This window comes from Centropristis striata, chromosome 3 (genome assembly GCF_030273125.1).
Source record: "Centropristis striata isolate RG_2023a ecotype Rhode Island chromosome 3, C.striata_1.0, whole genome shotgun sequence".
Taxonomy (NCBI): Eukaryota; Metazoa; Chordata; class Actinopteri; order Perciformes; family Serranidae; genus Centropristis; species Centropristis striata.
Genome location: NC_081519.1, coordinates 7,237,369 through 7,252,257, shown reverse-complemented (window position 1 = coordinate 7,252,257; position 14,889 = coordinate 7,237,369). Strand labels below are relative to the sequence as shown.

Here is a 14,889-nt window from a genome sequence, read left to right as displayed (position 1 = left end):
AATGTGATATATGCCTAAACATCAACTATTTATCCTCTGTCAGTGGTTCAGTTAAACCTGGTGTAATATTGAATGCAGATCAGAAACATTTACGTATGCATTCATAAACCTGATAGAGGTAATGAGAAAAGTGTTTAAATGATCCTGATCTGTTAAATATGGACTGAAAAGTGATTTAAACCTTTTATACTGATGGGTTGAGACAGACAGAGAGACAGTCTGTTCTCAGTTGGTGCAACAGTGTATTAATAACTGCAGCTCTTACTCTAATCCTGATAAGAGGCTTTCTCAGCAATGCTCAGTTCCACCTCCTGGAAAACAACTCTAGTGTGTTTCCACGAAAACAGTCATACTAATACCTCACATCTCATCTCTATGTTCAAGTAGCCAGTTTTTTTTTTCAATAGAGGAAAAAAAGACAGTTTGAAAAAAAAGAGAGAGAAAACATCTCTGGGGTTTATTTCTCTGAAATTCACAGGCATGTACGATCCTTCTGAGAAAAACAGACAGTTTGTAAACAGATGTCCTTTAATAGCTAACAGTTTTTTTCCCCCACAAACAGCCTTTGATGTTCAAACTAATAATATTTTTTAGAAGATATCTGACTTTAGGAAAAGGATTCTACACGTGAAACAAAGAAATGCACACTTTAATCTGTATTTCATGTTTTAAAATCACTTGTCATGCACCTCTGACCCTTTATTCTGCAGGTCATGTGTTAGATTGACCTCATAATACTGGTATCAACGTGTCTTAGGAATGCACCTCCAACTATTTAGATTCTTTGTTAAACTGTGATTAGATTAGATAGACACACAGAGAAAAGGAGAGAGTCGTTCCAGTGACACTCAGTAGGGAACAAACCTCCTGGCTCCAAACAAAATAATGATCAACATATTCTGCATCACAATGGACAAACTGACTGAAAAACTAGAGGAGAAGACATGTTAAAGATATTTTCTGATGACCAAAATAGGGCCCAAAAGAGTTACATGAGATCACTGTTGGCTTGAACCATAGTTCATCAAGTTCACTGATTTCATGAATAAAAACTGCTTTGTGCTCCAAAGCAAAGAAAAATAGAGATCCTAAGACCAAAATAAAATTATATATATATAATATCTCAGCTGTAGCAGCAACCAGTGACTGCTTTTGTAATGATTGTCAAAAAGAAATTCTCTTTATTGCATTAAAAATGTAGTTGAAATCCACAAAGTATGTTTATAGTATGCATTCTTATTGCGGTCACTTTGATTTTCTTGCAGCATTTTTGTTTTCAATCAAAATCTATTATTTCACACTTACTTGCAGTACTATTTAGTTTTATTCTGTGTAAATGTATTGTGAATTTGACATCTAGCGTGATATGAATATATTTATTGCAAAACTTATCCAGGGGTCTGATTTTTAACTGCAAAGTTCCACTTTTATGTGTGTTCTGGTTTAATTTGAATTATTTCTTTTCTATTGTACTGGGCGGACATTTTTTGCAGTGTATTTGTAATGCAGTAAGAATGCGCTATTGTCATACTGAATGGTTTAAACAAGGATTACACTAATAATGGCTCTTGGAGTATACTGGTAATATATTGTTAATGAGCTGATTACCTATTGAAAGTGTCCACATTTGAATTATACTCAGGGTACCTCTAATATGATTTAAAAATGGCACTGTAGTTTAAATTAAATACATTTTAATTCAAAGTAATACATTTGATTGGAATAGCAGTGCTTAAATGTGTTTCAATTTAACACAACTAAGTACATAAAAATATATTGAAAATAGCTTCAAATTGAAATTCAGTGTGTCTAAAAGAAACAGTTACTACACCTAAAGTTGTTCCAAATTAACACATTTGGCATGCATTTAGTAACAAAGTATATTTCTTTATCACCTGGGATTATTAATGCGTTTTTGATGTCTCATGTTGGGACCACTGGTCTGAAACATGCATGGGGAAAATAATGAGAAAAATCCTCACATATTGGCATTGTTGAAATCAATTTACACAAGCAGAAACAGACATATGAAAATAATAAAAACGATATTATTCTGGAGAACAATAGTAGCAGTGTAGTAAGACTGGGCTCGTTCATTTGTTTCAATATTCTCCCTCTGGGTTGCTGCCTGTCCCAGATTCACAGTGTGTGGTCGTTTGGAGTGTGACCCTGACCCCTGTCTCTGTGTCCTGCAGCAAAGGGCCACAGACCCTCATATGTGGAAAGGGTAGTCCTGCAGATAGCGCAGCAGAGGATTCGGGAGTGGCAGCTGGTCGGTGCAGTTTGTGTGTCTGTTGATGGCGAGGCGCGTCAGATGCTGCAAAGAAGGGAAGGCCTCCGGTTTGTGCAGGGGGAGCCTCAGCTTCAGAGGCACGCTGCTGTCCTTCGCCGTGTGCTCGGCGGGGTTAGTTCTTGTCCGGGGATGGATGTCATCAGACACCTGGCCCTGCGGCGTGTGGCCCTGGGCTGTGTAGTGCTGTATGAGGCTGAGGACATCTGGGAAGGACTGCAGGTGGGGCAGGCCGGGGGAGATGGAGTCCAGCCAGAAGGAGCCCCTGCTGTACTCGATGCGCACACTGGTGGGTCCACAGCGCGTCTTCACCGACAACGCCAGCATGTACTGAGGATGACTGCTGTCCCGCACCAGGAACGTGCCTTCAGACTTTTTTAGGAGAGCTTCCCGAGCTTCACTCGCTGAGATGGAGCCCCAGTACCAACCTGGGATCAAGACAAATCAGTGTTTACTTTTACGTGAATGTAGTTTTGGTGAATATGGACATTTTAGTGGTGCTATCGCTCATGGGGTTAGGTTTGAAAATACACTGTCGCCCATTAAGTTGGAATACATTTTTAAAAAAATCTATTTTTTATGAAATGACTGTGACAATTTGATTTATTCTTGACAGATAAAGCTTCTCAAAACTTTATTAATCAATCTCTTCCAAACAGATCACAATGAAAATGAAACCACAGTTAACAGAGGATTGTGTCTGGAAACAAAATTACTCCAACTTTATGGGCGACCGTGTATTTCCACAATACCACCTGCAAAAGTACTACTATCTACCATAATCATATAAATTTACATTATGGACTTGTACATTTATAAAAATGTCAGTGAGGGTGCTGGTGTACCTGAGTTCTGCAGATACTGGAAGGTGGTGGCGATGCAGCGGAGGTCCTCTGCTGGGTCACAGGGTGGAGGAGAGGGATGAGGGCGGCACGAAGCTCCTCGCTCCTCGTGATGGACGATGGTCACTGCGCGGGCAACCATAACTGACTGACAGCACCCTGTTAATATACACGTAATGTTACATGTTAGGAATCAAAGACAGATTTTTATGCAACTATATATTGTGTTCTGTTGTTCTCTCAGGTAAAGTTAGTAATGAATATTTTTATTTGTTAATGTTAAATACATGTTTTGGTTGCCTTTAGTCTAGAGTGTGGTGTGTACCTGCGCTGCATGAAAAATCCTGTTGTGATCTGGCACTATACAAATATAATTGATTTAACTTCACCTAAGTTCAAAACAACCACCAGTGGTGTAAGAAGTAATCAGGTCTTTTAACTTAAATAAAAGTTCATTACAAATACTCCATTACAAGTCCTGCATTATATATATATATATATATATATATATATATATATATATATATATATATATATATATATATATATATAAAATACTATTATTAGCATCAAAATATACTTAAAGTACAGAAAGTAGAAGTATGTTCCAGTGTGGCCCATTTCAGAATAATGCATATTATGTTATTGAATTATAATTACTGATGCATTAAATAATATATATAAAAATATAAATGTATTTGATGATTATAATTATACTACTATAGTATTAATATATGCAAAGTAACAGGTAGGCCAACGTAATAATAATAATAATAATAATAACTTGCATTTTATTTACAATGTAATCAACTACATGTATGAGGGAGTGAATGGTACAATGTTTTCCATCGTAGTGTAGTATAAAAAGGGAAAAGTACAAGTACGCCTACTTTAAAATTAATGTTAATTAAGTTAATGCACTTAGTTGCAAAACCATCAAACTAAAAGAAAACTGTTATGCTAGTAAAAACATACACAACACAGAAATAAATAACCAATAAAAACTAAAACAAACAAACACTGATGAGTAAAAAAAAACAACCTACAACTGATAAGAAATCTTGCAGTCTTCTAATCACACATGCATTAAACTATTAAATAATGTATATGTTCATAAGAAAAATCTAGTTTAAAACAAGAATTTGGAGAAACATGAACAACGAGTTAATATAAATAAGCTTACCTTAAATTAAACAAATGTATAAGGATCGGGACCAGTTTGGTAAACAGTAGAAAAAACAGTCCAGCGCATGATCAAGTAGCTTCTCAGTAAATTATTAATCATTTTAACCGAATAGTCTCGAATGGTGGCGAACAAAATAAAGAAAATATTCCTTCTTACTATCTGTTGTATTCTTTAAAAATGAGAAAAATAGTGTCCGTGTGTTCCCGGCCGTGTGCTGCTGAACATGCAGCTGTGTGTGCTCTATATTCAGTGAACTGCAGCACAGAAAACACCTCAGTTCAGTTTGGACTGACGGAGGTTCCGGGAATCTGTTTCCACGAAAGGTTTTGTGTTTCAGCGCCCGCAGTGACAGACAAGCTGCTGCCAGCACACACACACACACACACACACACACACACACACACACACACACACACACACACACACACACACACACACACACACACACACACGCACACACACGCACACACACACACACACACACACACACGCACACACACACGCACATTGCATACACGTCACTTCCTGTGCGGATTTCAAAATAAGATGCAATGATGTTGCTCCTAAGTAGCAACTTTGTGCAGAAAAACTGACAAAACAGCAGCGGTGGAATGTAACATTTTACAAATTTGATTAACTTTAATTGAGTATTCCAACATATTTAACTTCATACTTCTACTTCACTACATTTTAGGGGCAAATATTGTGATTTTTACTAACTTACTAGTTAGTAGTAACTTACTAGTTACTTTTCAGGTGAAGATTTAACATGAAAAACTCGATCAATAATGATTACGTATGTTTATAAATTAAACCATGTAACAGTATATTAAGACGTTTAATGTAGCCCTACCTTAACAGTAAAATGCTGCTTACATAAATGCATCAATAATAAAAATCCAAACATATATTTGGAATATAACAATCTGAGTGAGACCATTCTGCTTAATGAGTACCTTTTTACTTTTACTTCTTCCACCACTGCAAAACAGGATGTAAAATGAATTGTGTGTTTGTGTGTTACAGACACACACCCCTTAATCCTGCAGTGAGAAATGTTTAAAAATGAGGTCAAAACTGAGGTCATGAGGTCACACCCTCTATGTAACTTGACACACCTCAAACTGAGGACCTTTCCCCTGGTTCCTGCATTTTACTGCAGGATCTTCTTGTTCCTTGAGAAGTAGTACCAGGACCAGAGTTTCCTGGAACTTCTTTGTATAAATAGCTTTTTTTTATTTTTATAAATTGTACTTTTGAATTTTGACTTATTTTATTTCATGCCACTTTAAATCACAAAAAAATAGCTGGAACTAAATAAATAAATGAATTGCAATTGGTTCAGCTATTGTCAAAACAAGCAGAATAAAAATATTTTAGTTTCATGCCTAAAAATGGCTCAATTGCCACTTTATTATTCATGGTTAAAACTAATGCAACAGTTCTGCAATGAATTACATATTTATATAGTTTTTGTTGAACATTATAACCTCCATTAAATAGCAGTAGCCTACCTAATAAACTGGAAACTGAATGCATGATGTATGATCATTTGTTTCATAATTAATAATGTATATGAATTTAATAGTGAAGTGCTTTTATTTAATCCAGAATTAAATGTGAGTGATTGTAGAGCTTGAAAGATAATGCTTTTTTTGTCATCCTTTAACTGTTGTTTTTGCTACGCTGCAATTTTTCAAAGCTTTAATTTGAAAGAACCTGGTTTCCGGTAAAGTTCTGTGTGTGTTGATGCAGCCGCCGGCAGTAATGTGTTTAATGCTGCATTTCTGTCCAATGGAAATTCAGTTTTTCAACCTCTGCATACCTTTGTTAAACTGTTTAATGATTTTTTAAAGGTTACTTGTATCACCCACGCATTTAGTATAATTTTGTTAATATTTTATAGGAAACCAAATATTAAATCATTAATAATCAACTACTATTACTATTACTATTACTATGACTATCACAGATTCTCTCTCTCTCTACCCATTATGCTTTGAGCAGTAACCTTTCAGCCAGTGTTTGCTTCTTGTTGTTGTATTCTCGCGAAGAAAATTACCTGCAAATGGTCGATTTGTCTTCCTGGAATTAAACAGAACTGTATCATGTCAGAAGTCAGTGTGTCTTCACAGAGTCAAGGTTCATCATCACCCACTTCACAGTTCTCACAAACAAAGATTATAACCACTTGAAAGCTGCCATTCAGCTCTGAACCCTGATTCCAGGAAAAAAAAATCACATAAACCGTCTTTGCCGAGAGGTATGAAAGCAGCAGAACTGCACAGCTGAAGGCTTCTGAGTAGAGACACTTCCTGGAAAATGCTCACAACCCATTGACCTCCACTACTGAACCGTGATCCCTGCTGCTGCTGCTGCTGCACTGCATGGCTATTAGATGTCACATGTACACACGTACACACGAACACACACAGAAATGAGGAGAGAAACACTAGGAAATAAAGAAAACATTTTATTGTAGGACCATGTAAAACAAGTCAGACCTCGCTCAGGTGACTGAAGAAGGCAACTGTGAATGTGATGTGGATCAATTTGCATGAATGAAGCATTTAGACTGCCTACACCTAGGCAATAGAAAGGATAATCCACCCTAAAACAGAAACTTCACAGCTATTTCCGGTACATGAATCAATATTAGAATGCATTTTATAAGCTGCTATTACTGTTGTTCCCTGCTTGTGTTTATGCTGTCTTTTATATATATATTTATACATTTTTATATGTATAAATGTATACTTTTTTTTCTATTTTCTCTATTTTTATACATTGTTTTTTTTGTATGTTTATATATACATGGTCTCCCATAAAGTTGGAATTAAATATTTTTTTTCCTCTTTCCATGAAATCATTGTGACAACGTGATTTATTATTGACAGATAAAGTGTATATCTTCTCAAAACTTTATTAATCAATCTCTTCCAAAAATATCACAATGAAAATGAAACCACAATTACCAAAGAATTGTGTCTGAAAACAAAATTATTCCAACTTTATGGGCGACAGTGTATTTTTTTCCCCAAAAATACAGGCAGAGAAGCCATCCACAATTTCTCACAACTTGAGTTAAATGACAATAAGGATCTTTCTGATTTATGATTTAGTGATACCAGTGATATTTCTAATTCTCTGTAATCGGCAGTGGTAAAAAGTAACTAAATACATTTATTCAAGTACTGTACTTTAGTACAATTTTGTACTTTGCTTTAGTAATTCCATTTTATTCTAACTTCTGTTTCTACTCCACCACATTTCTCAAATAGTTTTAGTTACTTTGCAGATTTCATCAACTAATAAATTAAGATGTTATAGGTACGTAAAGCCCACCTTGACCAGCTGCAACATTAAAGTGACGTTTACACATAGATGCATCACTTATTATAATCCAATAGTATAATAAATATTATTCTGTAATGGGCAATTTTGCATAATGAGTACTTTTTCTTTTGGTAGTTTGTGTACATTTTAATGGCAATACTTGAATGAATGCAGGAAGAGCTGAGTACTTTTTCACCACTGGTAATTGGCAAATGCAAATGAAGCAACCAAATAATAACATAGCTGTTATAATTAAAATGTTTTTTTGAATCCTTTATAACCCAATTTGAAGTTTCTGCTGGTTGCCTCCTTCTTAACCACCTCTAAGACTAAGAAGTTGTTGTTTTTATGCTTTGGGTTTGCAGAGTGCCATTCTAGTTTAATTTAATTTGAATAAACCAAAAGATGTGTCCACATATCAGCTATCAGTTATCACTTTCATAAAGATGTTCCACATTAAGAAGTTCTCTTTTACCACAGGAAAATACATATGAATTCTGCTTTATGGTGGATCTATTTGTTCCCTGTTGTTTTTGCGAAATGTGTGTCCGCAAGTAAAAAGAAGAAATGTCTAGAAGCTAAACAGTCAGATAACAAGTCAATTCATAGATATCATGTTAGTGTGATTGTGTACTTGTGTATAATGTTTATGTGTGCGTGTGTATAATATCTAACTTTCTTCCCCGTTCTCCCCAGCACCCTTGATGAGGCGTTTGTTGCCCCTCTTCCCTCCTGGGCCGCGGGGCTTGGCAAAGGCCTGCTTTAAGGTGTGCTCCATGGGGTGGACCTCCTCGTACAGGAAGTCTTCTGTCAGACCGTCGCCGTTGTCAATCTCCATCTACACACACACACACACACACACACACACACACACACACAAGAAAGACACAGATTATAGCTGCTCTGTTCAATACACCAACCAGTTCATACAGTACAGGCCAAAAGTTTGGACACACCTTCTCATTCAATGCGTTTTTCTTTATTTTCATGACTATTTAGATTGTAGATTCTCACTGAAGGCATCAAAACTATGAATGAACACATATGGAATTATGTACTTAACAAGAAAAGTGTGAAATAACTGAAAACATGTCTTGTATTTTAGATTCCTCAAAGTAGCCACCCTTTGCTTACTAGAATATAAGACATGTTTTCAGTTATTTCACACTTTTTTGTTAAGTACATAATTCCACATGTGTTCATTAATAGTTTTGATGAATTTACAATGTCAATAGTCATGAAAATAAAGGAAAAACATTGAATGAGAAGGTGTGTCCAAACTTTTGGCCTGTACTGTACATTAATTATGGTGACCTTGTTTATTATATATATTATTTCTCATTATTATTCTTTGACCTGTACCTTTTTGGTGACCTCCAGCTGGTAATCTCTCTCCACCTCGTCCAGTAGTCTGTTCTTACAGCTGGAATACAACATCCGCTCCTTGATACTGCAGGTGTATCCCGGCATCGAATATATGAACACTAGAATGGACATTAAGTCGTCACTTACACTGTAATAAATTATTTTGTAGTCATTTCATTTTACTTAATATATTTAATAAAATGCATTAAATATAAATGCGTCCTTGATTTTGAGGCAGTTGTTTAAGTAACTTTAATATAAAAATGTTTGGGATAGAATCTACCTATTTTGATCACATTAAATATAATCTTTATGTGTATGTAATTCTAAATCAAGAGTATTTTGAATGAATCCAACACAATAGAATTAATCCGTTTTTAAATGACAGGCACTTCCTGTTAAGTTGTTATTAACTCAACTTGTCACGTAGTTAGATTTAATTAAAAATAGTGCATGCAATCTGTTGCCTCAATTTTATTGAGTAGCTATTGTTTATCTTTTTTTACAGTGTAAGCAGCTGATATTTGCAACTTCACTGGATCAGATTTACTTATCATTTCTGCTGTTAAAGCTCTAATTTACATACTTCTCCAGGGCTGGACAGAGTACTAAAACATGCAGTACTCAAGCAGAGGTGATATCACCTAATCCTAGAAGTTCTTGTGTTGAAAACTAGTTAACCAGGCTCCTGAAACCAATGTTTGAGTAACATTTAATTAAATAATGTTGCCGCTGGGAAAAGGCCAATAGGCCTCATGCAAGAACAGAACATTTTTGCATTTTTATGTTAACTTTCTCTTGTGAAAAACTGAACAGGATTCTTACAACAGATCTGAGTGCCTCATAAATCGTGTTTGTGCCACAGAGGAAATTCAAAATATGACAAAATTGTAAATTCCGCGGCCACGCCTCCCACATAAATCACTTGTGCAAGCCACATAAGTTGGCACATAAGTCACACAAATTGTGCTTGCATGAGGTCCAGTGATTATAATGTCTGAAAGCTATTTTTGGGGCAACTTGTGGGCTGTGGAACATGCTTAAAACATAACAAGCAAATAGTTTACTATTACACCCTGCAGATACAGAGCAATGTGTGTGTCAGAATTTAGTGGTTGTTCATTTTGTGTCTGCAAACTAACACCTGAGCTGAGTAATAATTTCCATTACACAGTGATGTGATCTTTTGTCAATATTATCATAATAATAAGTAAAAAACATAGATATGTGCAGCTTTAATCGTGGGGCCCCACTTGACAAAATGTGAGGTTATGGGAGATTTGAGTGAGAGTTTTAAATAAAAAGAAATCCAACTGACTTTAAATATGTATTAGCTCCCTTCTGTCTCTTGAAATCAGAGAGCTCAATGACAGAACTTGATATCTCAGTATGATTCATGACGTCAGCGCTCTGTGTACTGACCCAGCGCCTCCTGCAGCTGGCCCTGGTGGGAATGTTTGAAGATGAAGAAGTGGTATCTGGGTGAGTCTGTGGGAATCCTGTAGGGAAGCTCGTGAGTCTCTGTTGGTTTGGTGTGAACCAGCTCAATGGTCTCTTTCTCTACATCCAGCCTCTGCAACGTAACACACACAAACAGGCTTTGTTCAGGGGTCAAGTCATGCACAAACAGTTTTGCTGGCTAACACTGATACACAGTTTGTTTTAAAAACATGATGACAGCTTGTCTTTTGTTTGCAGGGAATAAGTGTCGCACGCCGTATAATTAGTAGTAAAGGTTTTCTGTGCGGGCTCACCAGCTGGATGTAGTTGATGCGTCTCTGCTTGAGCTGCTGCAGAGCTCGTTTGGCCTCTTCTTGTAACGGGAATGCAAGACCTTGAAGAGTCTGTGCACGTTTGTCCAAGCCAAACTCCATTGTGACCTGCAGGGAAAAAATAAACATAGATATTCTTAGTGATGATACGTCCAAATACATGCCAGAAAAATAAATGCAAGTGACTCAAAGAACCTGGTCTCACAGAAATCCGTGAAATGGCCACGGATTCGCTTAACTCAAAATCCGTGGAATAGCCACGGATTCACTCAAATTTCTGTGAAACTGACACGGATTTCGCTACAATGCAAGTTAACATTTTTTCCTATTGGTTTGTTCCAAGTCACGTGACTTTTAAGGTCCCGGCGGTCAGAACAAAAAAACATGGCGGACAGTTCTCTCATTTTTAGTGAAAAAATCAATATTTTGACTTTCTGCATAAAAATTGGTTTTGATCACATTTGTAGCGAGAAATATATGTTTTATTTTCTAAATATTCACTCAGTGAATGTACATAATCACTTTGTATGTTGGAATAGCCACGGGATATGACTGTCATTAACTTGCATTGTAGCGTAATCCATGTCAATTTCACAGAAATTTGAGTGATTCCGTGGCTATTCCACGGATTTTGAGTTAAGCAAATCCATGGCTATTTCACGGATTCCTGTGAGACCATGTTGGACTCAAACAGATAATAACAAACCCTCGCTCGTGCTGTTGGAGTCCCAATTCGTCTGCGTTCATCCTGTGGACATAGGACAGTTTTTAAATCTCTTCTTCGTGCACTCACAGTCAAATTTGCATAAGGAAGAATTTGTACGTACCCACACAGCTTTATCCTGCAGGGAGAAAGTAGAAGTATACACAATGAGATCACATAATGTCCGATACAGTATGTATTTAGAGAGTCTGTATAGTTTAAACTTTACCTCTGAGACTTTAATTCGTTGTAGTTCCTGCTCGGCTGCTGTGAGCGGAGCCGGGGAGCAGCAGGAGGACATGTGTCGCAGGTATCCCTGGAAGCTCAGGTCATCCTGCAAACAGCCACACCAACAACTTAACACTCACTTTAAAAAGTCAATCTCATTTCCTCAGAGGACAAAAATGTCTGGGTCGAAAAACTGTCATGAAAATGTACACATTTAAAGTTTTATCCAACCAAATATTATTATTATCAAATATTCATCCAAAGATTACATAATGCCACTGTTGAATAATATATGATTCTTTATGAGTTTTTGAATTATATGAGTTTTTTGTGAGTACCTTTGATTGTTTTTTTTGTTTTTTGTTTGACATTTTTAATGCATTTTAAATTTTTTTGTGCAGTGTAGGAATTTAGAAAACACATGTTAGTTGTTACTGTCCCCTTCTTGAAAGTGCTCTTAAAATACCAATTATCCACATTATTTTCCACTTTTACTGATCAGTCCCGATCATAATGACCAAATATTAATTCATTTTCAGAATATCAAATTAAATTATCCTTCTTATACTAAATGTGAGAGAGAGTTATTATTTGTCCACAGTTTTCTTTATGTCTCTGATCAGCAACGACACTGGTTTTGAGTGTTTGAGAGTCAAGTGTATCAAACACTGCAGTGCTTCCTAATACAGCAGCAATAACCCCAGTGGAAAACAGGAAAGCAGCATATTTTAGCCCCATAGGGCAAACATGAAGGAGATGCGTAGAAAATAGCAAAATCAATCTGATAGAAAATAGCAAAAACCTTTTAAAGCCAGGACTTTGAATTTTTGAAAGCCTGATATAAAATAATACATGATTTTATGTTGCACTGCCTGTAGGATTAAATATCGTGGTTTTAACTGGTTTTAATGGGTCATATTTTAAATTAAACAGCCATAAATGTCCCGAGGGGTTAATCACCAGCATTTAATCAGTCGTCATGTTAGAGGGACTGTACTCACCTCGACCGTGCCAAATATTTCATCTTTGATGTGACCTCCTCCAAACTCTTTCTTCAGTGTGGCACGTGTCGCTGCATACACCATCTTCTGCCTCACCTAACAGTGCCAGGACACACAGGAGGAGGAAATGAACATTATATGGTTATTGTGCTTTCAGATTTTGTATAAATGTGGACTTCTATCTTCATTTTGACACTTTGGTATTTTTTTAAAGCCCCCTGAACACAATAATTGTGATTTTTGAGTATGACTGTATGCAGGGTTTGACAATTAAAGGCTGTTTTCTAAAACAATCTACAAAAAACATTTTTAAAATGAGAGTTTTATGGTAGCTTTACAGAAAAGTTAAATGTATTTAAGTCTAAATAGGATCCTGCTGATTTTTTTAAGCGTTTGGGTAATTTTTTTCTTACAATGCTTTTTTTGCAGCAAACTTTAACCAATATATTCCGTCAGTGACCAGTGACAACATGTCAGGACGTACTGGTGATTGGTCCGGTGACCAGGCGATGAAGATCCACTCGTATCCCTGTGCATTCTGGGAGTCCAGGCGGTAGAGGATGTAACAGGGTTCCTGAGGCGTGAGCAGAGGAAGCAGGAACTGATCGTAATCTTTGTCCCAGCTGTGTGCTGGCTCTCTGTACAAATCTAATACCAACTCCTCTGCAGGCAAAAAAGTTCAGGAGTTAGAACAAGTCAGCTGAAAGCGAACTCATGTGGAATACTTCTGAACACCAAAAACATCCAATATTTACCATTTCTGATGACAATCTTCATTATTCTGATGGCACCTCCCCTCGCTCGGGCCAGAAACTCTTTCAGCTCAGATGTTGCTAAAGTAACCAGATATAAGGCGGACAAGTCAAAACTGAGGATGGGGGGTTGAAAGCAAGTGAGACAGAGTTGGGTAGGTAAGAACCTGAGACTCCACTTCTGGGAGAAAATTTGATCCAGTGCCAGACCGTCACGCCATCACCTACAGCGGCTTAGACCCAAAGAACCTCTCAGGGAGTCTGAGTCACTCTGAGCGATAAAACGGCCTTGTTTCACACAATTTTTAAAAAGGTCAACGGCAGTTTGGTGCTGAAAACCTGCCATTTATTGCTCTCCTATTGCTACTCCCTAACCATGGTTACCAAACACAGCGGTCTCATAAATGATGTAAGATCAGGTGAGAAAGGTGAGAGAGGTATGCTTCTGCCAACCTGTCCCCCAACGCTCCAATTACCAAATGCCATAACACACACGCACACACACACATACATATACATATATATACTTTTACGTAGCTCCTAAACGATACATAAATGCCTGTAAGTGCTGAGCAACATGATAACTGGTATCAAAACAAACAAAACAGACAATTTAAATGTGAAGCAGTTGTATACTTTACAGGATTACAATTATATCCAGGCCACAATTATTTAGATTCACAGGTTATCAAGTCAGTGAGGTTAAGGCAGCACTTTAAGCTCATCTTAAAGGATAACATCAAATATTTTGAGTGAGATGGTGAGGATGTGTTGCTCAAGAGCTAAAAATAAAAAAAATAAAAAGCACTTAAACTGAATTTGGACACAAAAACACTCTGCTTTGAGAAGACTTAGAATATAAAAAGTGTGAGCTTACCGTTGATTCCAGTTTGGTGTGACATGTTTCAGCTTCCTCTCATGCAAGAAGGACCAGGTCCAGGTCTCTGTGTCCTCGCTCTTCTTGCTCAGCAGGTAGGCTGCCTCTCCACTGATGGCAGACAGATGGACCCATGCGCATCAGTGACATAAACGCCTCGAGGGTGACTCGGGAGATTCCTAGCACTTGAAATACAATCTGCGGAACTGTGGCTGATGAGTAATAACGTGCCTGTCAGTGGATATGCCACCCTAACCACTGATCTAAAACTCTTTGCGTATCGATGACCACAACTTTAAAAGTCTCTGCGGGGGAGCGTCTCCCAAGTCACATACTGTCCTAGGCTGTACTGTGTGTGAGGCCATGTAGAAATCCACCGCTCATGACATCAGTGGTCAGTACAGTGTTTTCAGATGCTGTCAGGGCGCCACATGTAATGACATTTTATCACTCATTCATACAGAGTGGCTGATCAGCTCAGGCAGACTGCATGAGCTCAAATTCCAGCCACCTGGTCACAGAAATGTGACACCGAGC

The 14,889-nt window shown here is 37.1% G+C and overlaps 2 protein-coding genes across 5 annotated transcripts; both read right to left on the bottom strand.

Annotated features, from left to right (window-relative positions):
* Positions 1 to 422: 422 nt before the first annotated feature.
* Positions 423 to 4,640, bottom strand: LOC131968541 (cytokine-inducible SH2-containing protein-like). The gene is made up of 3 exons (XM_059329466.1): positions 4,316 to 4,640; positions 3,136 to 3,291; positions 423 to 2,718 (listed from the first exon to the last, which is right to left on the bottom strand). Exons 2-3 carry the CDS (start codon positions 3,272 to 3,274, stop codon positions 2,213 to 2,215), a joined length of 645 nt encoding a protein of 214 aa, XP_059185449.1. The 5' UTR covers positions 3,275 to 3,291; positions 4,316 to 4,640; the 3' UTR covers positions 423 to 2,212.
* Positions 4,641 to 8,324: 3,684 nt separating this feature from the next.
* On the bottom strand, positions 8,325 to 14,377 carry LOC131968439 (twinfilin-2-like). 4 transcript variants are annotated; one of them, XM_059329317.1, is made up of 11 exons: positions 14,353 to 14,377; positions 13,479 to 13,556; positions 13,208 to 13,386; positions 12,724 to 12,819; positions 11,724 to 11,828; positions 11,619 to 11,633; positions 11,498 to 11,539; positions 10,774 to 10,899; positions 10,442 to 10,592; positions 9,017 to 9,138; positions 8,325 to 8,492 (listed from the first exon to the last, which is right to left on the bottom strand). In XM_059329317.1, exons 1-11 carry the CDS (start codon positions 14,375 to 14,377, stop codon positions 8,325 to 8,327), a joined length of 1,107 nt encoding a protein of 368 aa, XP_059185300.1. The 4 variants fall into 4 exon arrangements, with proteins under 4 accessions (XP_059185300.1, XP_059185302.1, XP_059185301.1 ...); XM_059329319.1 differs by lacking the exon at positions 11,619 to 11,633; XM_059329318.1 differs by lacking the exons at positions 11,498 to 11,539; positions 11,619 to 11,633 and having other exon boundaries at positions 10,774 to 10,927; positions 11,686 to 11,828.
* Positions 14,378 to 14,889: the final 512 nt, after the last annotated feature.